The 24,780-nt window shown below is 46.3% G+C and overlaps 2 protein-coding genes across 2 annotated transcripts; one reads left to right on the forward strand and one right to left on the reverse strand.

Annotated features, from left to right (window-relative positions):
- Positions 1–1,101: 1,101 nt before the first annotated feature.
- LOC144168898 (uncharacterized) lies at positions 1,102–16,376 on the reverse strand. The gene is made up of 5 exons (XM_077697894.1): positions 14,052–16,376; positions 12,825–12,962; positions 11,745–11,864; positions 8,204–8,464; positions 1,102–4,207 (listed from the first exon to the last, which is right to left on the reverse strand). Exons 1-5 carry the CDS (start codon positions 15,325–15,327, stop codon positions 3,426–3,428), a joined length of 2,577 nt encoding a protein of 858 aa, XP_077554020.1. The 5' UTR covers positions 15,328–16,376; the 3' UTR covers positions 1,102–3,425.
- Positions 16,377–17,968: 1,592 nt separating this feature from the next.
- Positions 17,969–24,402, forward strand: LOC144167971 (uncharacterized). Its single transcript, XM_077697080.1, has 8 exons — positions 17,969–18,149; positions 18,872–18,960; positions 20,214–20,388; positions 21,369–21,458; positions 21,516–21,560; positions 23,288–23,356; positions 23,675–23,743; positions 24,252–24,402. Exons 1-8 carry the CDS (start codon positions 17,969–17,971, stop codon positions 24,356–24,358), a joined length of 825 nt encoding a protein of 274 aa, XP_077553206.1. The 3' UTR covers positions 24,359–24,402.
- Positions 24,403–24,780: the final 378 nt, after the last annotated feature.

Here is a 24,780-nt window from a genome sequence, read left to right on the forward strand (position 1 = left end):
GAAGCTAATTTACAAAGATTGAGGCGAATGCAGGCAAGGCCATATGAGCGCGTGATAACAGCGGTGTAGAAAACGGCAGTGCACGTGGATTAAGTGCGGTCGCTGCGGCCGAAACGCGAGCCTTGCGAGTGTTCGAAAGCAGTGGAGGGCACAGCCGCAGTGCTCATCACTACGGTCCGATCATGTCTGTACGCACATGTACGTACGTTCAAGTGCTTAGCGAACGATTTGTATACTTCAAGCTTAAGACCCACTAGAGAATCTACGCCTGATCTAGGGGCTTTACCGAAGCCTAGAAACGAAGCGTCACCATCGCAGGCCTGCGTGCGCAAAAGCTGGTGACGCGAACTCGGCGAAAATATCAGCGACAAGAATGCTACGCCGAACTTGCTCATATTCGAGATGTGCCGTTTTCGATCCAACGTTGCTCGCACGGCCGTCAAGAGCGCGCACTACGCGCTCGCAAGTTGAAAATCGCCCTAGCTTTCCGATGCGTGAGGCGCCACCATTATTTCCACATTCAATGCTGAGAAATTACGTTGTGTATATTAAACAAAATCGGCAACCACCTACAAACCTCCCTCAGTGAATTTGCGTAGATTTCTGCACTCTAGCGGCTGGCTGTCGATTTGGTACGGCCGTTAAGCATTCACGTCCTGCACGCCCTGCAAGCTCTTTTCTGTTTCTTTGCAATATAATTGATCAATTACAGTCGATCAGCGAATAGCTGGATTCTCAACCCAATTACATTTTCTTCACAGGTAAAAGCCACAGCTGTGATCACTTATATCATGTATTTAACATAAAGAACTCATGACAGACATTCATTTTATATATGCTTTATTTGCACTTCAATTCTTTCCATTTTATTGGGAATATAGAATGCTAAAAACATGCAACACAATCCAATGCAATGGAAACCATTCAACGTATGTGCTCCTTGCACTTGTTTACTAAAACATATTTATACATGCATATTTATACATTTATAAATGCCCTCGCACATTTACATATATTTACATATTTACATTTGCATATTTACACATGCATATTTATACATTTATAAATGCCCTCGTACATCTGTTAGGCACTCTTTCCCCCACCCCCGAAATGGCCGAACTCGCTACGCACCGCTACGATTCACTGCAAACTGCATTCAGATTACCCTACATGACCAAGAGCACGCGAACCGCCTCCTTGCAACTACCAGTCTCTCCTTCCAGACCAATAACCATATGTTCACCCTTCCCATAGAGGTCACACTCCCCAAATCGTGCCAACACTTCACGTGGAGTCATCACAGTGGAGCCTGAAGATTCAAATGAAACAATTTTGAATTGGATCCACTGCGAGCAAGCGGACGTCTAGGCGGCGCAACGAATAGGCAAAACAAATCGAGCAGTTCTGACTTTCGACTCCCCTACGATACCACACGTGGTTAAATATTACATGGCTATAGTTAAAGTGTCGCCTTGCCAGCCAAAGAGAATGGTCTGCTTCGCATGCCACAGCATCGGGCACATGGCGAAGTACTGCCCGCACCAACCGGTGTGCCGCAAATGTGGGCGCAGTCATGCTGAAGCTGAGCCATGCCAGCGCACACTTTATTTTGTGGCTTGTAAAAAAGATGGTAATCTGGCGGTGGACCCCACGTGTCCTGCCCACACTGCCTCCCCCGCTCATACCTATTCCAAAGTGCAAGATGGAGTATCCTGGGCGGATCGTGTACGTTCTAATGGCTCCTCGAGCACCAACACTGCCGATGGACTTGTGCCTCCCCCAGCTAGCGCTACAGTGGATCCCCCACCTTCACTTTCGCCAACAAGGGATTCAATTCTGCAAACCGTACTATCCCAGCTTGATAGCCTTCGTTCTGAACTCCACCTGCTTCGTGAAGAGAACGTGCAGCTCAAGGCGGAACTTGTAGCATACCGCCAAGGGTCCCATACCGTGCCCGCCCAAACAGCTCCCTCAAGCACAACAACGGCTCTGGCTCCTCCGATGCCTCGCTCTGCGGAAATCTTCCTCAACAAAACTATTGCTAACGCAGCCCTCACACCCCACATCATCAGAAATAGTATTCACCCGGCAAGATCTCCACCCCCTTACTGCCCCTACTGTCAAACGTCAGTTTTCGCCACCCTCAACCACTTAATCTGGCACTGCGCCGCATTTTCCTTGTACCGCCCAATACCAACACTTTGCCACGTGATTGCTCTCAAGACGACCCCCCCTTCGAAGACACTAATTTTCTCACAGCCCTAGGGGAATTTGCCTAGAGAGTGGTCTCTCGAGATTAGTGTAAGCCAAGGCCTACCCCGGTCGTAGTAGTTGACTTGACTGCACTCACATGATCCCAACCCTAGCCTGGCTCTGCTGACCGCAGTGATCTCTTCTATGGCATTCAAGGACCCACCATTTGTGCTACTCGGCTACTCCTCCCTGCCTCTTCCCCATCTTCCCTTATTATGGTCGCATGGCCTTCCCTTTGAAATAAAGGATTACAACAACATGTACTTTCTTAAACACCCTCTCTTGCCTCAAAAACCCAGCCATTCGGTTCCCGGCTGCGGAGGTAGCTTTTCTGATGTAGGCGAAAAGAAAGAAGCGCCCATGTGTTCAAGGTATCAGCGCGTGTTAAAGGCACTCAAGCGGTCAAAAATTAAGCCCTCCACTACGGTGCGCCTCATCGCCTGTGTAGCATCGGTGCATTAAACCTTATAATCATCAATCAATCAATCATCCTCACTTGCAAAAACTTTACCTCAAAGTTCTAAAGGCCGCGAAAAGGTTGTAAGCAAGTTCTAGTTAACACGAGGTCGCGGGTTTGATTCCCGGCCACGGCGGCCGCTTTTCTGATGGAGGTGGAAAGCAAAAACGCCTGTGTGTACGCGATTTCGGCGCACGTTAAAGTTCCCCAGGTGGTCAAAATTAATCCGGAGCCCTCCACTACAGCACGCCTCATCGCCTGCGTTGCATCAGCGCGTTAAACCCTACAATCAATCAATCAAGTTCTAGTTAAACGTCTAACAAAAAAAGTTTGAAAATACAGAGTCAGAATTAGTTTCACAAGAATGCAAGAAATGTTAAAAATGCTTCGAAGAATATATGCAGGTAATAAACATAATAACAACACAGCTAGCAGTTCAATTTAAGGCTGAGCACGACGTCGCGGGTTCGATTCCCCGTCGCGGCGGCCGCTTTTCAGATGGAGGCGAAAAGCAAAAACGCCCATGTGTACGAGATTTCGGCGCACGTTAAAGATCCCCAGGTGGTCAAAATTAATCCGGAGCCCTCCACTACGGTGCACCTCATCGCCTGCGTTGCGTCGGCGCGTTAAACCCTACAATCAATCAATCAGTTCAATTTAAGACGAAAGGTATGCACTGCTGACCACAACTGTGGAGACACACTCCCTTGCCAAATTAATCTCTCTCAATTTTGTTTGAGAGGTCGCAAATGAATGTTTTTTCTACCTCCGGGAAGTCTACAAAAAGGCAGGTGTCTGCAATCTCTGTAGGCAGCAACACTTCCAAACATGTGTCGTGCGACAGGAAGCATTCCTTTATGTGTGGCACAAAAGAATGGACATCCGCAAGCACAACAGCTCTACACAGGAGCACAATCTGGCTTCTTTCCAGACACAAGATTTTTTCGATGCGCTTGTACTCCTTGTCGCATGTCCTCACAAAGGTTGTGTCGGACTTCGTAGGCCTTTTGTAGGCCGCGCTGTGGAAAACCTGCCTTGCTTGAACAAAGCATTCATATTGCAGGGCCCTCGTGACAGTCGCCCCACAACGTTCATGAACAGCCCTTTGCTCCTCTCGGCTAAGAGTAGTAGGCTTGCCCACCCCCAGAAGGCACAGCCCATCATTCACACGAAGTGCGTTTTTCACATGGCTGTACCCCAGGAATTCTTGGGCAAACAGTTTCTCGCCGAGGGGTAGTCGAGGGCTGTTGATCAGTTGATGGAGCTGTTGGAACATTACCACCCTTTCAGTGATTTGGTGTGGCAACCCCTTGGCGGCTGACACCTGCCGAACTATGGCTCCATTGCCACCCTCGAACACAAAGGCCGAATGAGCCCAGAGTGGTCCCAGGGAGCGCACGGAGTGGGCCAGGTGCAGCAGCGCATGGACATTAAATGTCAAGAAACTGATGCCATACAGAGCCTGGCATCGTGACACGAAGCTTTCCAGAAGCTGTTCTGAAACAAATAAAAACACGAGATATTCGTACTACTCAAAATTCAATTTGACCCAAAAATGTAGTTTTAGAAGGATCCTAGCTGTAATGTTTCCCTAGCCCACAGCTCTCTCTATAGCAGTATTTCTTGACAGCTGTTGAAAGCCTTTGCTAAAAACAGACATCAGACAGTTGCAGAGTTGCAACTCACTCAAAAAAGGAACATCACCTCGTATTATTGTATTTGAGAGCACCAGAAATGAAGGAGAGGTCAGGGCTTGCACGAATGAGCAAGACATAAGCCACTAAAATATGACTTATTTCAACTGAAAGACCAACAATCCAGTATAGATATTAAGGCAAGTAATAATCAATTATGGTGCCAAATTTGCAACAAAAAAATTACACAGAAAAGCATGAAGGTACTTTTGTTGCTCAGAAATCAACAGAAATAGCAAGCATTTTTTCCTCTTATCTGTATCGCTGTTCCATGGTGTCGCATATTGCGAACAAGCAGAACATTCAAGCAGCATATGAAGTCTAACCTACCATGGGATATGCATTTTAATGTGAAAGCATTAAACGACCCATTAAACGAAAAAGACAGTGTGGGCAGAAGTAGTCTCAGGAAGTTGTAAAATTGTTCCCAACCCGTGTGCCTAGGAACCATTCGACAGCCCACGCATTCCACACCACAAGCTTAAGCTCTGCAGTAGCAAAAAGTGGTCACATATGTAAGTACAGTCGAAACCCGCAATAACAAAATCCCGCAAGTACGAAATCCCCGCGGCAACGAAATATTTCCGGATCCCCGGCGAACGTCCATAGAAGCCCATGTATTTCATATCTCGCGGCAACGAAATGTTTTTCAACAGCGATCCCGCATTAACGAATTTTGTACTACGGTGCAGGCCTTATTTTATCCGCCCGTCAAAGGTTAACTGTCAAAAATATGCTAGTACGCGTGTTGTGCGCACTCAAAATTCGTAAACGTCTGCTTTTGGCGTGCTAGTGTGGGTACCGCCATTTTTGTTTACATAAATCGGCGATGGGGTCTGTGTCAGGCAACATGCTTGGCCACACTGCAGCAGGCGATGGCAAACAATCATGCTCATACAGTCAGCGGCGCCACCAGACGGCGCCATCGGACGAGCTCAACAGGCCAAAGCAACACCAACAGTTCGAATCAATCAAAACGACGAAGAGAAGACTGGGACTGGTGGCGAAATCGAGATGAAGTTACAATGGTGCCTGAGAAAAGCTTGACGCCGGGAGCGGATTCTCCGTTATCGCGGAGAAAGAAAAGAACGGCATTAATATCATCATCATGTTAAGCAGCCTTGGAGCGACATCCTTAGGGGGCGACACAATCCTATCCTGCGTTGCTTCCGTCATTCCGTCACTTCCGTAGCCTCGCACACGCGAGTTCGTTGTGTGTGGCCAGTGTCACGTGTCACTGTTTGCGTGAAAGTTGTGTGTGTGGCGACCGGCCCATCGGATCTTGCTGAGATGCCTCCACCAGCCAAAAAGCGGAAGTTTCTGACGCTTCACGATAAAGCTGCCATCATTGCGGAAGTTGAAAAGGGCAGAAAAAAGAAAGACATCGCCGACGAGTATGGAATTGCGTGCAACTCGCTTTCGACCATATTGAAGGGCAAAGATGCCATTCTCGCTGCGCTTGATAATGGCGCACGTGCGCAGAACAAGACGGTGACCGCGGCGGCCTTTCCGGACGTCGATAAGGCGGTGTTCGCGTGGTTTTGCGAACAGCGTGCCAACAGAGTGCCACTTACGGGAAAAATACTACAACAGAAGGCACTGGACTTTGCCTGCATCCTCGGGCACGACCAGTTCCGAGCAAGCGTTGGATGGTTGGGTCGCTTTAAAGCCCGGCACGACATCGTGGCCAAGGCGATTTCGGGAGAAGCAGCAAGCGTTGACCCTGTAACAACGTCGTCATGGCTGCTGACCAACAGAGAAGTACTGGACCAGTACCAGCCCTGCGACGTGTACAACGCGGACGAGACGGGGTTGTTCTTTCAAATGCTCCCGTCAAAGACCCTGGAATTGAAAGGTCAGAAATGCCATGGGGGCAAGCACAGCAAGCAGCGCATTACCATTTTGTTGTGCTGCAATATGGACGGCACAGACAAGCGGCCACTTCTAGTCATCGGCCGGAGCGAGAAGCCCCGCTGCTTCAAAGGAAACCGCCGCTCGCTGCCTGTTCAGTACGCCGCCAACAAGAAGGCGTGGATGTCTCGCGCTCTTTTCTCCAGCTGGGTTGAGGCGTTTGATGCCGACATGCGCAAGGCGGGCAGGTCGGTGGCCCTTTTTTTAGATAATTGCAGCGCCCACCACATGGACGAGACGGAGCTCACGAACGTGCGCTTGGTTTTTTTTTCCACCAAACTGCACTTCCGTTCTGCAGCCGCTCGATCAAGGCGTAATTCGCAACGTGAAGTGTGCCTACAGGGAGAGGTTGATCCAGCGTCTGCTACTCAACCTCCACCACAAGCGTCCCACCGACGTGAATTTGTGCATGGCCTTCGAGATGGTGGCCGCCGCATGGGTTGCGACATCCCCTTCCTTGATTGAGAACTGCTTCATGCACGCGGGCTTCACCACCACGGTGCAACCATCACGCACGGATTGTGCTTCAGCGTCACCAGACGAAGATTTCGACGAAGGTGCACTTGACGGCGAGAGTGCTGGCAGCGCAGTGCCGCTATCGCTGACCAACGCCTGGGGGGCACTTCGAGCCATCGACATCGACATCCCAGATGGGCTCACGGTTGATGCGTTCGTTCGCGCCGATGACGATGTCGTCGTGCATGAAGAAATGACCGACGAGGCCATTATCGAAAGCGTGCGCAAAGCTGACGACACCGAGGACCAAGAAGACAAGCACGCGGAGAAACCCAACCCGCGGGTTGTTTTGGATGCCCTCGACACTCTTCGGTCCTTCTTCGCTGCACATGACGACGACGTCGCAATGGACCACTTTTTTCAGTGCGAAGGGAGAGCTTTGAAGTTGTTGCATGGCAAGGGTCGGCAAAGTAAGTTGACTGACTTCTGGCAATAAATTTTCGTTCTGCTGGCCATATCACTGTTTTTATGTCTCGTACTCGCAGCAACGAAATCCGCGCGAAAACGAATTTTTCCGGTTTCCCCGGCGATTTCGTTATTGCGGGTTTCGACTGTACACTATAAATAAAGTAAGGAAGTGGAAGAACGGAGTGAAATGAGTGAACAAAATGAGCGAAACAAGGAAGCGAAATTCCCCATTGCCAACTGTTATATTACAAATTTGCACGAATTAGCTTAACGTAATACAAAGGAGACAGACCAAAGCCATTCAAAAGTGTTAAAGTAAAAGCGGATCCCTAAGTAAGAGGACAGGGCCCTTCGACAATTCAATGCAGAAACAACAATGCGTCACCGGCATTCAGTCAGACGTAATTGGTTTCTTGCATGCTTGAGTCTTCTCTGAGCTTTTTCTTTTAATTTGTAAACCCTTTTAGTGTGTTCCATGCAATGCGATCAGATTTTATTGAGTTTAACGAGAAGTGAAAATTTACTTTCATGATTTTTTATGCAAGAAATCCTTGCTGTCAAAATGGCTTACCTGCAACAGACATGTAATACATGCAACTTTATTAAGATGCTCTGGTGATATATTGGTGAACCAGCAACATTAGTATGGCAGCACAGATAACTCCCTGTAATCTGTAGTGCCCTATTAAAAAGCAGCTTTTTCAGCAATACGTGCTCTGCACCCATGTAGGAATAGCAGGGCTTTTTGGGAAGTGCAGACTAACACAAATTAAACAGCCTTCACAGTACGTAATCTAAAGCCCTGTGAATTCTCACCAAAAGTAAATCAGTTGGCAAGATAACTCGAAAAAGGGCATGACAGCACACTGAACCTTATAGCACTATGAAAAATGTAAGAAAAATAATTCAAGAACGAGGGGCTAAAGGCAGTAAAGCATGCAAAATGACCCTTCGAACTACATACCTGCTCTGTCAATCTCGGAATAGGAAAGCTGCTCTTGCAGGAGTGTGTGGAGTGCTTCCGTGAACTTTGCAAGGTGCCTCCAGTAAAATATGGAGAGAATTCCACGAAGGCACGGCACTGCATAAAACAAAATCCACTGCCTCCACTCCGACGCCTTCCAGTGGCTTCGCTCTTTTAGTGACCGAGGCAGTCTGGTTACGCAGTGTGGAGGCTTGATGGCCAGCAATCTCGCGTCAATCTTCTCAAGTGTTGAGGGGTCCCCTGCACAAATATATCAGGAAAGAAATTGTAGACTTTGCTCAGCAATGTGCTATTTGTTTATTTATGCAGATACCTACATTGTCTTCATGGCTATTTATGCATGTAGGAGGGAGAAGCAAAGGAGAATACAAAAGAAAAATAATACAGCTGTCGCACATAGAGATTGCATTTCTTTAACAGTAGTTCTTGAACAAGAATGTTGCATACATTTGCATACAAAAATGCTGCCCATTATTTGCAGGCACCACTGGATATAACGCGCTTAGAAACAAAGTCAGAGGGTTATTCACACTGATTTGCTTCTCTTGCCCCCCCAAAAAATTTCTGAAACTGGGACTGTTAACAAAAACCAAGTGCTGTTTTTGCCATCACAAATTTTTTCCGTGCCACTTTCTTGCTTACAACTGATGAACTGACTTATGCCTTCAGACTTATGAAGGGAAAGAAAAATAAAAGCTTAAAATAGCCTTTCATGTTATGGATAAAGCAAATTCGTCACCACAAGAACCAGAACCCCAAATGGCTGTTTCCATTTATGCCAAAGTAGGCGCTCAAATATTTCTGTTCAGGTTTTACTTTTTGCTGTGCTGTATGTAACAAAAGATAATTATGTCCTCAGAATGGAGCACGAGACATTTTCTTGTAGCAGTGAATGAGCCAAGCTCGTCTTTGGCAGCGACAATAAAAGAGGGATGGGCAGAATCAGCTAGTATGAGCAAAAATGGGCATCTGTCGACATTTCGGTGCATATTAAAGATCCCCAGAAGGTAAAAATTAATACAGAGCCCTCCACTACAGCACGCGTCATGGCCTAGGTTTAGCTTGGGTGCATAAAACCCTACAATCAATTAAAATGAGTTAGTATATGGGAGGCGTAGAATTTTGCAGTAGTTAATGGCACAAGAGTTACCCAGCTACATAGCGGCAAAATATGAGTGGTTAGAAATAGTGAAGCCCGCATATACACACGTACTTACTGTCCAAACAATGCCTGCCCACAAGGGACAATTTGATCAAACAAAGACAAATAGGCACTAATAATATATTCAGAAATCGTGTTAAAATCGGTGCACGATAACTAATAGTATTTGGAAAATTTACTGACAATTTTTTTTGTTCAGATCAGTTCATAATAGGTAATGAATTACAACTCACCCATTAACGGCCAACTGCACTCGAATTTCACCTCGACCAAATTAATTTTAATGCGTAGTAAGTACCCCCCCCGAAATCAGCTGGGACACAAGTGGTAGCCCCTGAAATGGCTCATTTATCAGCCAGAAGCGTTTAAAAAAGCTCTGCTGCAGACCACGCTGCACCTGCCGGCGGATCGCGTAAACAGCCACAACGTGCCTGTGACGTTCCAGCCGACGAGGACTTATTCCTCTGGCCAGCCACGCATCTGGAGAACCGGTCGAGCTCTGCTGCGCACGCTTCTCCATTTGCTGCCCCGTGCGCGCGTAGAGCTTGCGCGCAAGACTTTCTCCCGAGCGGCTAACCGTCCAGCCCAAAACTCTCTCAATGGTCTGGCCGCTCGCTGGACATCTGCAGCATCAATGCAATGGCCGCGCTCTCCACGGTTTCGGTTTCAAAATCGTCGATTTTTGCTGAGCACTTGTGGTGACCATGCGCGTATTTCAGCTGTGGTATATTACATGTTGCTTTCTTTTTCCGCAGACAATATGGAAATAGGGTTTCCAGGAGGTCAAAATTTTCAGTGCAGTTGGCCTTTAAAACTGCATAAAGTGTTACCAATTATGAATTACAGTGCAATTCATGGCCTAGATTTTAGTTTCAGCTGCTGAGAGCCCAGAAGCAGGTGTGGGGTGCTACAGAGGTTAGTCAATGTCAACCAAGCATGACACAAGCTATGTTCTTCGCTTTATGAGCATTGACGGCAACCTTTCACAACCACCTGTATGAACTTCCACCCTAGCTCGAATAAGACAGTCCCACCTCATTCAGTAAGTTCAGAACTCCTCAATGTCAGGGCAGGCATGGTGAAACAGGACAAAGACGTCATGCCCCTTTAAAATTTTTAGCTTCTGCAGTTATTTTTGTCCTGCATGTGTTTCTCAATCTTAGTCCCAGCTAATATGCATGCTAATACGAAAGGGAAGGGACAGCCCAATCCAAGTTTGACCAGCTGGAACCTTGTATGTCGCACACCGCCATAAGTTTGATGTCAAAGAGCAGCTGAGTCGTGTCATTCCCAGGCCGCCCAAAACTGCAACAACATTATTGATTTCAAACTGGATCTGTTTGACGTTTACAACCATAGGAAGGCACCATTGCAGCTCCTACACTCGGGGACAACTTTCTCTGGCAATGCAGTTAAGGCTATAGAGCCATTCGGGACAACAAACTCCCAATGCGTCGGAGGCGGCGGCGGGGGCGAGTGGGGGGGAACTTACTAACTTGACTAGCTTAAATCGGTATAAATGGGAATCCCTAAGCTCACATGCTGAATTGTTTTGCTGTCTGCGCTTATGTTGCGCGGTAGCGTAGCCCCAAGCTGGCAAATCAGGATGGCTTGGTACTGCTGTATCACCCTTTGAAAGACACTCCTCTCCATTTTCTTTCCCGTGACTCACAGCCGGGCTACAGCGGTGGCGTCTGCAGCCCTAGCCCGGCCGTGGCTGACGCTGCTGATGCGTTAGGGATAGCGACCCAGCGAATTCTGAGTAACGGTTGGCAGAATCTCTCGTTTCACTCTTTGTAGAGCCACGTGTGTGAATTGAAGTGACGTCGCATGGGCAATTGTTGTGGGGGTAGTTGACAGCTTTGCTTTCCAACCACCTTAAGAGCGTAGATTGGAGCCAATTTTTTTTTTGTTCCTAGTGTGAGTGTGTGTGTGTGCTTTTCCTTCTTTTTTCATTTCTTACCCTGCCTTTATTCCCCCTCTCTCCTTTATCCCTCCTCTTTATCTTTCTAACATCCCCTTCCCCCACTTCCCACCCCCCAACCAGCAGGCGTTCCGGTGGCAGTGTCCACCCATAGGCATTGAATTACACAGGCTGGTGTACGTTCCTTCCAAGTTTATGTCCAGTTCAGTATTCCTTTAAGGGTAATTGGTCTATGATCAACGTAAACGACAGGAGCTTCAAGAAGAAGAGTGCTAGAAACCACGACAGAAAAAACTGAAGAACGACGAGACACATGCGCTTTGTCTCGTCATTCTTCAGTTTTTTTGTCGTGGTTTGTAGCGCTCTTTTTCTTCAAGCAATGTGCACCAACTGGCCCAACGGCTAGTTTACTGAAACAGGAGGATTGCATTTACCAATGTAGAAGTTCAATCCAGAATTGGAAGACGACAAAAAAGTCTCCGTCAGTTGCCTAGTAACACCTAGGAGGGCACAGTGCATGTATTCCACGCTGAAGCCATTGACAAGGTCCAGACCTGCACAAGGAAAAGTGTAAGTAGAGGCTGTATTTACACTTGCCTGTTCATACAGGCAAAAAGTCTGTGACATCAACAGGCATGAAGCCTGTTCACTCGAGAAAGTAAAACCTACAGTAGCAATGCACAGCCTCAAGAAAAGTTTTTAGCAAATGAACATGAACACAAAAAATAATTTTATATGCAAAATCCTCAACGCAGTTTTATCAGCTTTCAAAAAATGTAGTGAGACACATAGAGGAAAGAAAAGCTTGGAAGAGACCCCTAGCAATTCCTGGGAATTATAAAATGTGTGGCGGAAAACATACACCTCAACATGTCAGTGGCTGACTTTAGAACAGCCACTTCGTAACGGCATTAAAGCGCTGGTACACAGAGGCCATCTTTCGCGACTTGGCCAACATTCAAGGGTTCATAGTAGTGGACAACTGGATAAAGTAAAAGTGCAGGAGGTTTTAATTGGAAAGCAAACCAGAAGGGCAATAAGAGCCCCCTCAAAATGACATCTCCGGGTGTCCCACAACAGGCCATCTTTGCCTTTTTTAAGTTTTCCTTTCCTCCACAGTAAGGAGTCGCAATTATACCTAACACAAGTGCTATCAGAAAGGACAAAAACATGGCTCGCATGCATGGCTTTAAATGAATGTTGGTTGGCTTTTAATACACGTTCTGAAACACTGCAAGGACGTCATTAAAAGGGAAAGCACCAGGAGTTATAGATCCCTTTTCACCCCATCTTAATGCTCCTTCTAAATGTAAAATGAATCGAGCTTGTTCAGTGAGCCACATGTTCAGCCTCCTATCTATACTATGCAGCATAATGTTCATCATGTTCCATTATTCCATTCAGCAAGATTTTCTAATGAACTAGTCATTGAAAGATTGGAAGTGTTGGGTTGATTTCAGCCTTTACTTCGTTTCATACAACAGAGCTGACAACTAAAAAATCAAGTAGCTTACCTCGCAGGTTCATCAACGCAGATGGCCCTTTTATGCCGTTGACAGTGTCCTTGAACACAACAGCAAGTTCCATATTTGTTGCAACCGTTGCTGATGTTCTGGCTTCCGGCGGCTCTGTCATGGTGTACCGCATACTCCCTTGAGGCATAGTATAGAGAAATAGTGAATTAGATAAAAACCTTTGAAGTACTTTTCACATGCTGCTACGCCAACAACTGTGGTAGCTACCCTAGCCGCTGCAACTTGCCTGATACGTTCCGTATGGGCTAGTTTTGAGGTAAAAGAGAAAGGAAGTATTTTCTAACTGCATTAAAAATTTGTAACATCATCCTGAGGTCTGCATCTTCAGTTTCTTGACTAAAAGAACATGACAAATTATACCCCTCTGCGAGTGAAGCAGCTTTTCAGCTTCGTTAAAGGTACAATGACCTCTGCGCTGTCTTATGTGCAGCTGCACTGTGCTATAAGCCCACGTGGTTTATAACTTTACTATTTAGTTTGAGTCTAGAGCCTTAGTTTATCTGTACTGGGTAGCGGAACAGAAAACTTCATGTACTGTTTGCGGCCGCTGCACCAATTACCCCCCAATCTCCAGCGATGACTGTGCTGGCGCCACCACCGCTCTCTTTAATTGTGCTGTCCTCCAGGAAATAGGAGAGAACTTGTATCTTTAGGACTGTGTTAAGTACTGCTGAAGGGCATGCTATCATAATGAAGAAAATACCACAGTGACCAGTGATATCTCAGTCACTTTTCACATACTTTCATGCTATCTCAACTTTCAAAATACTGATCCGTGATCATTTTGCCTAGTATCAACTTTTCGCTTCACACAGAGGTCTGACGGGCTAAACACACTAAAGTTTTGCTTAATTTATGCCTCAGACACCAGCTAATTGGCATGGAGGATGGTGCAAGTGCAAGAGCACTTTTGAATGCAAAATTTTAGTTTTCAAAAGGAGTGTAAACCTCCTAAAAAAATCATAAAATGTTCTGTGCATCCTCAACCTTAATCTCGGTAAGTAATGAATAACTCAGTTCAACATGACCCTGACTCTTTCTTTAAAAATGGTGCAACAGCAACAATGTATAACAGAGCCAAAAACAGAAGTGCAAACATTACACCAGCACAAAGGATAGGAGCACCCGCAGGTTCATTTCTAAGCAATCATGCGTTAATGTGCTCATGCGTAAGAGAGCTAACGGTTAAAGAATGCTCCTACTAACCTGCAATGTGCTCGCCGTGGATCAAGCACCATGGGCAACCAAAGTAGCCGTTGAAAGGCACCATGTTCAGCACAGCCGCCCTAGCTGGGGCGTCAACAGAGCAGCTCAACACGACTGTCCTGGTGACATGTGTGTGGCTCATGTATTCCCATTTCAGCGGCCTTATAGAGTTGACTTCTGCAACAAACTTGCTCAGGAACAGCTGCATGTTCGGGTGTGTTTTGCCGAACCAAAGGCCTGCTAAAACACAGTTCTTAAACCGCAAATGAGGAGGCAGTTCATTTACAATGAACTGTACAGGCCAGACAGATGTCTTCGAGGATTTCCAAACTGGGCTCCCATCGGTGTTTACGGTGAGTGTCAGATCGTCCCGTGTAAGGCTTCGTTCTTCCTTCAGTCTTGCATAACATTCGCTGCTTGTTATGTCCGTTATGTTGCTTGCGGGCTGGTGAAGCTTCTCCAAGTTTTTATGTAGTTCTGCTTTCGTTTTCTCAATTAAGAATCTTACTTGCTTCTCCAGGTTCAGCATTACAAAAAATGAGCCCCGGTCCCTCAGCATCTTAACTGTCTCAGAGTGGTTGCACACTGAGCAATGAGCCTCGTCCAGGTCCACATTCATTTCAGCACTGCACTGCTCGCATACGTAATGGTACTGAACCACATCTTGGGTCTCGTCAGACCACAGTTTTCGGAACAAGTACATGCTTGGGGGCAGAGCATTTGCTCCAAAGAGGAAGTTGATCAGTTTCGTCAGGTCGCCCAGCGCTGCCCACGACAGCCCGTGCGAAATGGCAAATGCCATTACAGCAGCGATTGCGCCCGTTTTCGTCACCTGTGAGTTTGGTAGAGTTTGGCCATCGAACTTCGCAAAGCCTGCGCCGAGTAAATCATACTCGTCTGCAAAGTCGCCTTCAAAGTCGCCGATGGTTTCATCCTCGTCGCTCGACTCACAGCTGTGCTCCGAAACGTAATCGTCTTCACAGTCAGGTGGAACTTCATCGCGTCCGCTATCGGCACCGACTACGATGTAATTGTTTTCCGGGTCGTTAGGAGGTACCCCATCGTGTTCACTATCGGCGCCAACTTCTGGAACGGTGCTCGACGCTGTGGTGTCCGTTGACGGATGCTGGTGCCCCATCTCGGAAACGCTAGCAGCTGCTGTTTGAAGCGCAGCGGCATTTTCTTTCGCACGCTTGTAAAAAGTCGACGCCGGCACTTGAAAATAGTTTTCCGCGTCTAAATACTGTTTCCTCCGCTTCCTAACTTTGTCCGACATCGCCACAGACGCACTTGCAAGGGAGGACAAAGAGGATTAGCTGCGTCGAGGCGGTCTAGGCAGAAAGAAATGCGAAGTATTTTCAGGAGGTGGAAGTACAGACGTGAGATATGGTGTTCAGCAGCGCTCAGGAAAGGGATTTTAAAGGCTGTTCCTTTTGCAACGGGTGGTTTCGTTTCGTTGGTTTTGTTTCGTTGGTTTCGGTTTCTGGTTTCGTTTTTCCTGCTCGCTGTATTTACACTTACGATATTCTCAGTTTAGCGAATGAACGCGATAACCTAGGTGTATTTTTTTAATTCGGCGTATGTTTTAATTGTGAGTCATAGCTAATAATTTTAATAATTGAGAGTGGCGATGCTCGGATCAGAGCCTAGGCTCTGATCCGAGCCGAAATTATTGCTAGAACTAGCTAGTTCTTGCAATAATTTGCAAGAACTCATTTGCAAGAACAAAAAATTTGTAAAAACCTAACGCTCCTCAAACGCAAAAGGGCGTGCTGTACGGTTTGTTGGTACACTAACTTCAAGAAAACACCTCAGACGTTGGGACTAAACAAACACACAACACAGGCGCTGTGTTGTGCGTTTGTTGCTTAGTCCCGTCGCCTGCGCTTTGCCTCTTCCATTCCTCCAGCTTTTCAGAGCTTCCCGTATTCATACTTTCGGCCGAAAGCGGGACAAAACACCGTCTTACAAGCAGGCTACGGGACGTCGGGACCACAGCCGCAAAACAGGGACATGACCCGCCTAAATCAGCAAATCTGGTCACTTTAAATTTATGCCTACTGCTATTTTAGACGTATTTTGAAAACGTTTTTTCAGTGTCCGCACTGTTGAGGCCAACGTCGGTTGACGCCAACCTACAGGTACTAGTCGACGCCGTCCTATTCTTTGGGTGGAAGAATGGAAAGACGATTGGAAGTTTGGCATAAAGTAAATTAGGTTGACTTGTCGTATCGAAGGAATGGAGATCTGGAGCAACAGATCTTTGGACTGGTGTACGCGGACAACGTGTACTGTTGATGGCAGATAATGCGGAAGACCTGCAGAAAATGAACGACACGTGTAGTGAAGAACGTACCTAGGCCTAAATTTTAATCCTCAGTAATCGGAGTATATAACGAAGAATTAAATAGGACGCCAATGAGGATTCAAAAGAAAGCCGAGTCACTAGGGATGTGGCTAAACGAAGGAATATGCTACAAATGCTAATGAAGAACATGTTAAAATGAAAGCATGAAAGGAGGACGAAACGTGAAACATCGAGCGGACAGGGCCAAATAATGGTGCCGGTGCTCAGGTTTCCGATTGTCATATTATGCTTAAAGTTATTTTCCTGCCGGGACTGGAAGTTAACCAGCTAGAAGGCAGTCATGTAATTAAGACAACAAATATGCGGTGGTACAGGGGGATATGGGCTGGGATTCTTTCGAATCCAGGGAAGCACAAAACAAAATACGCATTGCAGAGATGCCCCGAAATTTAGCAGACAAGATGTGGTCAGCCAGAGCGCACAGGTACCTGCACCTTGAAAATCGCAGGAAGTGAACGCAAAAGCTCATGACCAAATACAAAATTACCGGGGAAAATAAAAAAAATCTGGGATGGTTACAAAGAAAGTGAAGGAAACATGGACGCTTTCTGGGCAAACGAATGATAAACAAATGATTATGGGGTGCCAAAAAGCAGGCAAACAGGAAGTCAGAAAAAAGAACTTTTGCGGCAACGATAAATGCGGTGCGTTGCTTTTCGACACTAGAGCTGCAGCTCGTGTCGCCCCAGGATGAGGCAGTGGTCGTGGAAAAGTTAAACCACATAGTAATGAAATGCCGAAAGATCCAGCCAGCAAGAGGAAGTCCTCCTTAATGAGGCAACGGGTTTCACCGTTGCTGGGACAGCACTAGGCATTAAGCATTAAGCACGTTGATAGGTTTGTTTGGGAGAAAAGGAGGGCCAAGTCGACCAAGGGCCATTGCACCCTGAGATAGCGTCATACCAGCCGGAGTTTATTACAAGCGAGTAAGGGAAACGAACTGGAGGAAGCGGCTTTTCCTCGAATAGTGGCATATTCAACGCACACCTGGGAATGTTAATCGCTCGCTTGGTACTCTCCCCTCGGTGTACACACACAGATTACGTGCCGCAGCGAGGGGCTTTGTGCGAGGCCAGCAAGTGTGAGATGGAGCTGCAGCGTGGCCACTGTCACCCCTGAAGAAGAAGCCGAGCCGGCTTCGAAACGTTGGGTTTTCTGCCTTTTGCATTGTATTGGTTGGAGCCTAATAAAATCTCAGTTCAGTAACTTCCCAACCAGACAGAAGTCTGTCGAAATGTTCACTTTCAAGCGAGTAAGCATGCGAGTATGTGATAGGCAAGGTGGCGTATGCTGTCACCCCGATTCAAAGAAGAGGTCAACACGGATCATCATCATCATAAAGCAAGTTGACCTGTGAAGCCTTCCATAGGGAGGCACACCAGTGAGGCACACCAAATTCTTTTGTGGCTTTTGTGCGTCCTCCATGCTTTTGTGGCCTAGCAGCACCGGCAGGACAGCGCAAATCCTCCCTGTTCTGTGACAGCGCAAAATTCTCCGTTCTGTGACAGCGCTTCCTCGTTCGCCCTTGGAGTGCTTGGAGCACGTTAACATGCTCGCGTACGTCAAGTACGATGACAATTTCAAGTGCATCCTACCAGTTCACCTGGTGAAAGGTTTTGCACCCAAAGGGGAAGAGGACTTCGATCCTTCCAAGAAGATCCAAGCGTTTTGGATTAGCGAAGATCGGAAAGTGGAGGGTTTTTACCCAGGATTTGTTCACGCCTTGGCAGGTAAGCAAACACAACACACCCTCTACTGCCCGCAAAAAAAGGTTTTAGTTGGCATTTCTTACGACCGTAAACAAATAAATATGCACTAATTTTAAAAAATCGCGCACGCGACCTGCCTATGCAACGATCGTAAGATGCGTCCAAAGGAGAAAAAAAAACAAAAAAACACGGAGGCCTATAAGACCACGGCACGGTGACACTTTATCATTCAAGTAGATTCAGTTATGCAGATCTGTAAATTTACTAACGCGGTCTGTTAGCGTGCAGCCCTGAAAGCATACGCAGCGACAGCGAAGACCTAGGTGAAAAAAGTAACGCAATGGGTACCGCAAACCGACATTGTGGACATGAGTATTTCGATTCATTTAAGGAGTTCAAGGTAAACGGGAAACCTATTTATACGTGTTACTTTTCAGACTCGCTGGTGTCCATGCGGACCAAAATACAGAGTATGAGGGAGCCATTCCCACGAATACTGCAAGCTGAAGTGCCGAAAATGGACAAGAAAAAGGTGGGTTGTCTGTGTGTGCAGCCAGTAATGGTTTGTTCTCAGCATGCAAGTTGTGTGAGAACATTTGTAACTGTAAAAAAATACACCTAAACGTGAAAATACGAGCGAGATTATTGAATAAGTAAGCGTGTACGCGAAACATTCATTGCTTTATTTAGCTGTAGAGCAAGTGAATTACGTACTTTCTGCAACCTTTAGGCTCTGCCAACAGCCAAGGAGGCCAAGAAGAGGAAGCTGGAGGCCTCCAGCACCCTTCACAGGCACATTCTGGAGGATTTCAACACCTCGCAGAATGCATCGGTTTGTAAATCTTTTTATCGTAGTTCTATTTCGAATGGGGCAAGGCATGAAGCCTGATATTTGATTGCCTTGTTACCCCTGCTTGAAAAACTGCAGAAATTTTGGCCAGTTTTGTTGCATGTTAATTTTAGCATGGCACCATTGTATATGTATTTGACATAGTGGAATCCCGCCGACCGCTGAGATTTTCTGCATACAGGAGGAAGCTATAAGTGGGTAGCCATTCACTACTTTATAACAAAGGTCCTGGGAAACTATAAGTGCATTTCTACCTATTTGCCTATCTTGTGGAATAAATGGCTAAGCATAGTTTATACAGTCGAACCTCGTTGATACGTTTCAACAGAAATACGTGAGTGAGATACGTACAAAATGGGGAAACGTATGACCCGCCGCAGTAAAAAAAAAAAATCTAGAAACAGATGTGAGCATCTAATCGCCTTTTTTCACGTGTGCATGTCTATCAACGCCTGCATGCTGCGGCCATTTGAGAGCAAGACCTCCTTTTCTAAACACTGCACTTTTGTGTGCACTGTGATTGTCCTTAGCGTGAAAGTAGCTCCGCACCGCTTCCAAGCTGACTACGGCCTGAGCATATGTGGCCGCGGGAGACACCACCTCTTTCTTCTTGTCGTTACCGCCACATTTCTCAGAGGCTTCGCCCAGTGCCAGCGCTGCTTCATGGCACGATTCCACCACGATATATTTGAAAGTTAGCATTTCGCACGTTGGGACGTCGTTATACAGGCGATAGAGGCAGCTGCATTACCATGCGCTGCAGGAAAACCGCCACGGTGACCCAGGCGACCCGATTGTGGCTCGGCACCTGCTCATTGCGCCGTGGGTGTGAGACTGAGTCTGCATGCATGTCAGCACATTTTTTGTTCACCGTAAAATGTACCGTCCAGTTGTAGTTCGATAAAGTTTTTAAAACTTTGAACATACTTACCAGGAAATTGTGTTATCCAGGGATGTAGTAACCGGGAAAAAAACAGCGTAACGCTATGCGGCATTTTAAGAGTTCAAAATAGAGAGCATAGTAAGCAGGAAGTTGTATGAAACGAGAACGTATCAACGGAGTCTTACTGTATATCAAGGGTCCAGTGTTCTAAATACCCACACAGTGCAAAACTTAACAAAATGTCTCTATGACCAGGTCAAGCTAAATAGAGTTAAGCAAAGGAAACATTTCATTTAAGTTGCCCTTGCCAGTCCATCCTGAAAACACCTTGTGGGGGCTTTTTAATTTTCAGCCCAGTAAGTCACGGGACAGGGCTGTGTCTGAATTGAAGGCTGCCCTCGACCTCTCTGAAAAGGCTTTGAAGAGGGAGAGGGATGAAAAAGAGGAGGCTCAGAAGGAGGTGAAGCGCCTGGCGGAAGAGCTTGAAGAGGCAAAGGCCATGACGGTGGCGTTGCTGGACAAGATTGGTAAGCACATATCTCTTATTACTGTGTCAATCCCAACTTTAATGGCAACAGTACCTAGTTCTGCTTGCATTGCATCCACTCTGCCAGTCCAGTACAACTGTTGCAGGCACAAAGGATACATGTACAGTGTAAGGTGTACTACTTGTTGCAGCAAAGGGGGAAGCTTTGGCCAGGTGGTTTGTAGTGTTATTTTAACAGCGGGGTAGGTCAGGTGAAAAGGAAAAAAAAAACGCGATGGACGCTGACTGACAACGAAGTTGCAGTTGGGTAGCTGTGTAGTAGTGCCAGATATGCATTTTGCAACGCAAAAATGAAACCGAAACTGCTGGAGACTGGCTTAAAATGCCAGGTCCGCTTGTTAAGCATGCGGGGGACATTAGGAATCGGTTTTGGGCAGAATAAATTTACCCATTCTTCGAACCAATGCCCACTAGTGAATAGCTAGGGGCATTTTTAAATAAACATCACTCCAAAACGTTGTCAGATAGCAAAGCTGACAACATAATTTGACATTTGACTTGCTAGGAGCCTTTTGATCGAGAAAAGTTTTGGGCAATGCAGCACAACCATAAGCAGCTTGCCTTTTTGTCAAACACAGCAGCGACACCCCCTTTCATAACTTGCACCTCAGCTCACAAAAAAAGCTGTCAAAATCTGTCACCAGAATGGTAAATTTAAACTGATTCTACAAGTGGGATGCCTAGACTTGGAGTGCATTGGGTTCATGAGAAACATGTTGAAATCAGTGATATTAAGCATCGATCACTGGTGATGTATTTGTACTTAAATAGCCAACGTAGTGAAAGATTTCAGGTTGCAGATAAGGAAATCTATTTAAACAGAACCTTAAATTGCAAGATCTGTTTAGTTCATTGAGTGCCTTTTTCCTAATAGGCACCCCTAATCTTGCTGTTCGCTTCAGCAGAATCACTGTGAGGTTTGGTTGCATTTGAAGTTTTACCTTTTTGTTGCAATTGCAGAAATAGCGCGTGACGAGGCACGTAAGCTGCGGCCAGACCCCAGAGGCGAGGTCATCGCAGAATTCATTCTGCCACCGCCACCTGGTGCAGGTAATGGTTGTGTTCACTAGTCCTTAGGTGGTGCTCAAAGACACTTTTTTTTTGCAGCCAATGGGGACGGTCCGGGACAGGACCTGGTGGGACAATACCCAGGTATGCAAAAAAATATGCCAGTATCATCTCTTCTTTACAGTGTCAATGTTGCTAGCCCTGTTTGGCTGCAGAACATGATAGCTTCCAGCAGATACCTCTCAACAGATATCACTATTTTCATTTTTTGAACTGGAGGTACTATACTCGGTGACAACTTAAGAACGGCACCGGAAGTTGCCGCTGTGCCTTATCACCGTAGCCGGATGATTCTCCGCGCGGCGCAAGTAGGGCGTTACTGGGATATTTTGAACATGGCCTGGGCCGTTCCCGTGATTTTGTGGACTTAATATGCTTACAAACGACTCCAGTGACGACAAACAAACTGCGTGAGAAAAGGCAGACGATATCACGCATTCATAGCAAACCCCTTTCAAAACGCGCGCGCACTGACGTCACGGGTCCGGCGCTTTGGCGGAGTGATACACTACATGAGGTGGTGCCGTTCTTGAGTTGTAACCGAGTATAAATATTTTGCCTCCTGCCTTGCTTAAGTCAGAAAAAGATGGTGTTATTATTTACCCTTTTGGAAATTATAATGGTGTACTAGTGCATCTACAGCAGTTGTGTATACTTGTCCTGGATGTAGTGCTTTAGGTTTTCGAATATTTTGCAGAGTTGCCAGAAGTTATGTCACGAGGGGAAGGGCTCATGCTATTCTCGAAGAAGCCAGATAGTTGGTGTGAGGGGGTGGCACACACAGCGAGCTGTTTGAGTCTTTGTATCTTGTGCTCCTGTATGTCATTAGAATTTAAATTGCTACGACTTTTGGCCTTGCTTGTTTAAGGAAGTTAATTCACAGGTTCTACCTGTGAGTGGTCTCTGCTTAGTTTGTCACTTTAAATAATCACCATGGTTTGATGACGGGCTTTTGAAGTACAGTAGACTCTCGATAAACAGAACTTCAAGGGACCGGAAAAATTAGTTCTGTTTAACAGGAGTTCCGTTTACTGAGAGATGTTCTAAGGTTCAAATTTATGTGCGTACACACTTCTAACTCCATTTCATGGAACTCTAACCACTAGAAAGTGACTGCAGCTGATAGTTTTCAGAAAGCAAGAAAACTACAAGAAGCGTAGGCACAGCATTCACAAAGTTGATTTGGCAACAATGAGTCGCTGTGCACTACAAAGTGCGTCGATTATTTTTGTTTGAGTCCTTGCAACTGCATCTTCACGGAGGCTAGAGGCCTCAACTTAGTGAGTGCTTACGAGCCACCGAATTTAGAATACGGCAACGTGGTAATGAAGGACGAATAGCACAACGATGGCACGAACGAGGCGACACGATGTGAGCCCTGTAGCCTCGGCGTCTAGAATCGAGACCGAACGACTGGAACAAGAACTGCGATGTTGCATTCGTTGTGCTAACACGGCTAACCACTTACGAGACGAAGCTTACAAGGCCAACAAGGCTAAAAAAGCATGGAAGAAGAAAAAAAAAACAAGAACGAAACAGCCGGAACCGTAAAAAGCTGATTCTCATGCCAGTGGATTTCACAAGAAGTTCCATTTCTGGTTCCGTTTACACGGTGATGCGGAAATTTTAGTTCTGATTACCGAGAGTTTTTTTACGTTATCTCAATACAAAACCAACCAAATTCCAGGCAACTGTTCCGTTTAAGCGATTTCCGTTTATCAAGATTCTACTGTACCCTCGTGTTGCAGGAGCACGTGTTTCTGTCCAGCTTGCATTCAGTGCGTTTGTGTGCACATACACTGTTGTTGCAGAGGATGATTGCATCATCCCAGGTTACCAGGGGCCAGCTGCGACTTCAGAGGACCGTGAGGTGGCTGATCGTAAGTTAGAATTTTTTTCTGGTAGTGCATAGCATGAAATGTCGATGTTTTTACATATCTCAACAGCTCCTGCATCTGTACGTTGTTAGAAATGAAATTGCTGGTCGCCATAACTTCCAGTCTCGCTCATTCGAGAAATTTACTCACAAAGGTTACTTGTGAGCAAGTTTATTTGTGAGCAGTCTCTGCATCGGTTTGTATTTTTACTCATTAGTATTTGATGAGCTACTTTTGAGGCACCCATCGTGTTGCTGGAGCACGTGTTTGTCTCAGCTTGCATTCACTGCGTTCATGTGCACATATACTCTATTATTGCAGAGGATGATGACATCATCCCTGCTGACCAGCTGCCAGCTGAGATGGCAGAGGAGTGTGAGGTGGCTGATTGTAAGTTAGAATTTCTTTCTGGTAGTGCATAGCATGAAATGTTGATGTTTTTATACAACATCTCTACAGCTCTTGCTGATGCGTGTCGTTAGAATTTAAACTGATTGGTTGATTGATTGTGGGGTTTTACGCACCGAAGCTAGACTTGGGCTATGAGGTGCACTTTGGGATTAATTTGGGCCACCTGGGGATCTTTAATGTGTGCATAAATCTAGAAACATGGGCATTTTCGCTTCTTGCCTCGATCAGAAAAGCAGTCACCGCAGCCGGGATCGAACTTCGCATCCTTGGGCGTTAGAAGCGAGATTGCTGGCTGCCACAACTTTCAGCCTGGCTCATTTGAGAAAGTTTGTAAAGTATACTTGTGAGCAGTCTCTGCACAGTTTTGTAATTTTACTAATTAGTATCAGACCAGCTGCTTTTAAAGTACCCTCATGTTGCTGGAGCACATGTTCCTGTCACAAGTTGCCTTCACTGCGTTCTTGTGCATGATACTGTATCATTTCAGGGAATGATGCCGTCATTCCTGGTGGCCAGCTCCCAGCTGCGACGGCAGAGCAGCAGAAAGCAGCAGGTGGTAAGTTGAGATTTTTTTTTCTTCTATGCATAGTATGAACTCTCTGGCAGTTCTTGCTAGAAATCTCGGCAATACCTGCTTTATTTTTTCGCTGGCTATATCAATATACCGCTCAGACCATGCCTTGTAAATGCATTACAACAAACAACTGATTCAGTCATAACAGAAGCTGCCAAAATCAGTTGCCTAAAATCAGTTGCCCTTTTGCTGTCACGGACGTACCGGTATGTTTTCGCATTTCCCCTCCGCAGTGTCACTGACGTACCGGTACGTTCTCCACTGTGCGTTCGAAAATTCGCGTTATAGCGCCTGGACTGTACGCACCATCTGTCGAATCTTTTTAGTAGCTTGTATTTTCACTCGCTAGCTCTCTGCAATGGTATATTGACGAGTACGGAGCGACCGCACCCCGCCTTTGTTGCTGGGTGGGCTTGGTCGCTGCGCACGCTGTACTGTCGGG

Source organism: Haemaphysalis longicornis, unplaced genomic scaffold (genome assembly GCF_048455015.1).
Source record: "Haemaphysalis longicornis isolate Haplotype H1 unplaced genomic scaffold, Haemaphysalis longicornis Haplotype H1 scaffold_2, whole genome shotgun sequence".
NCBI lineage: Eukaryota > Metazoa > Arthropoda > Arachnida > Ixodida > Ixodidae > Haemaphysalis > Haemaphysalis longicornis.

Coding starts and splice junctions, on each gene's coding strand:
- LOC144167971 (XM_077697080.1), top strand. CDS start 17,969: ATGCTCGCGTACGTCAAGTACGATGACAATTTCAAGTGCATCCTACCA. Junction 18,961..20,213: donor ACACCTCGCAGAATGCATCG/GTTTGTAAATCT, acceptor TTTAATTTTCAG/CCCAGTAAGTCACGGGACAG. Junction 21,459..21,515: donor GCCACCGCCACCTGGTGCAG/GTAATGGTTGTG, acceptor TTTTTTTTGCAG/CCAATGGGGACGGTCCGGGA.
- LOC144168898 (XM_077697894.1), bottom strand. CDS start 15,327: ATGTCGGACAAAGTTAGGAAGCGGAGGAAACAGTATTTAGACGCGGAA. Junction 11,865..12,824: donor TGCGTTGATGAACCTGCGAG/GTAAGCTACTTG, acceptor TTCCTTGTGCAG/GTCTGGACCTTGTCAATGGC. Junction 4,208..8,203: donor TTCCGAGATTGACAGAGCAG/GTATGTAGTTCG, acceptor TATTTGTTTCAG/AACAGCTTCTGGAAAGCTTC.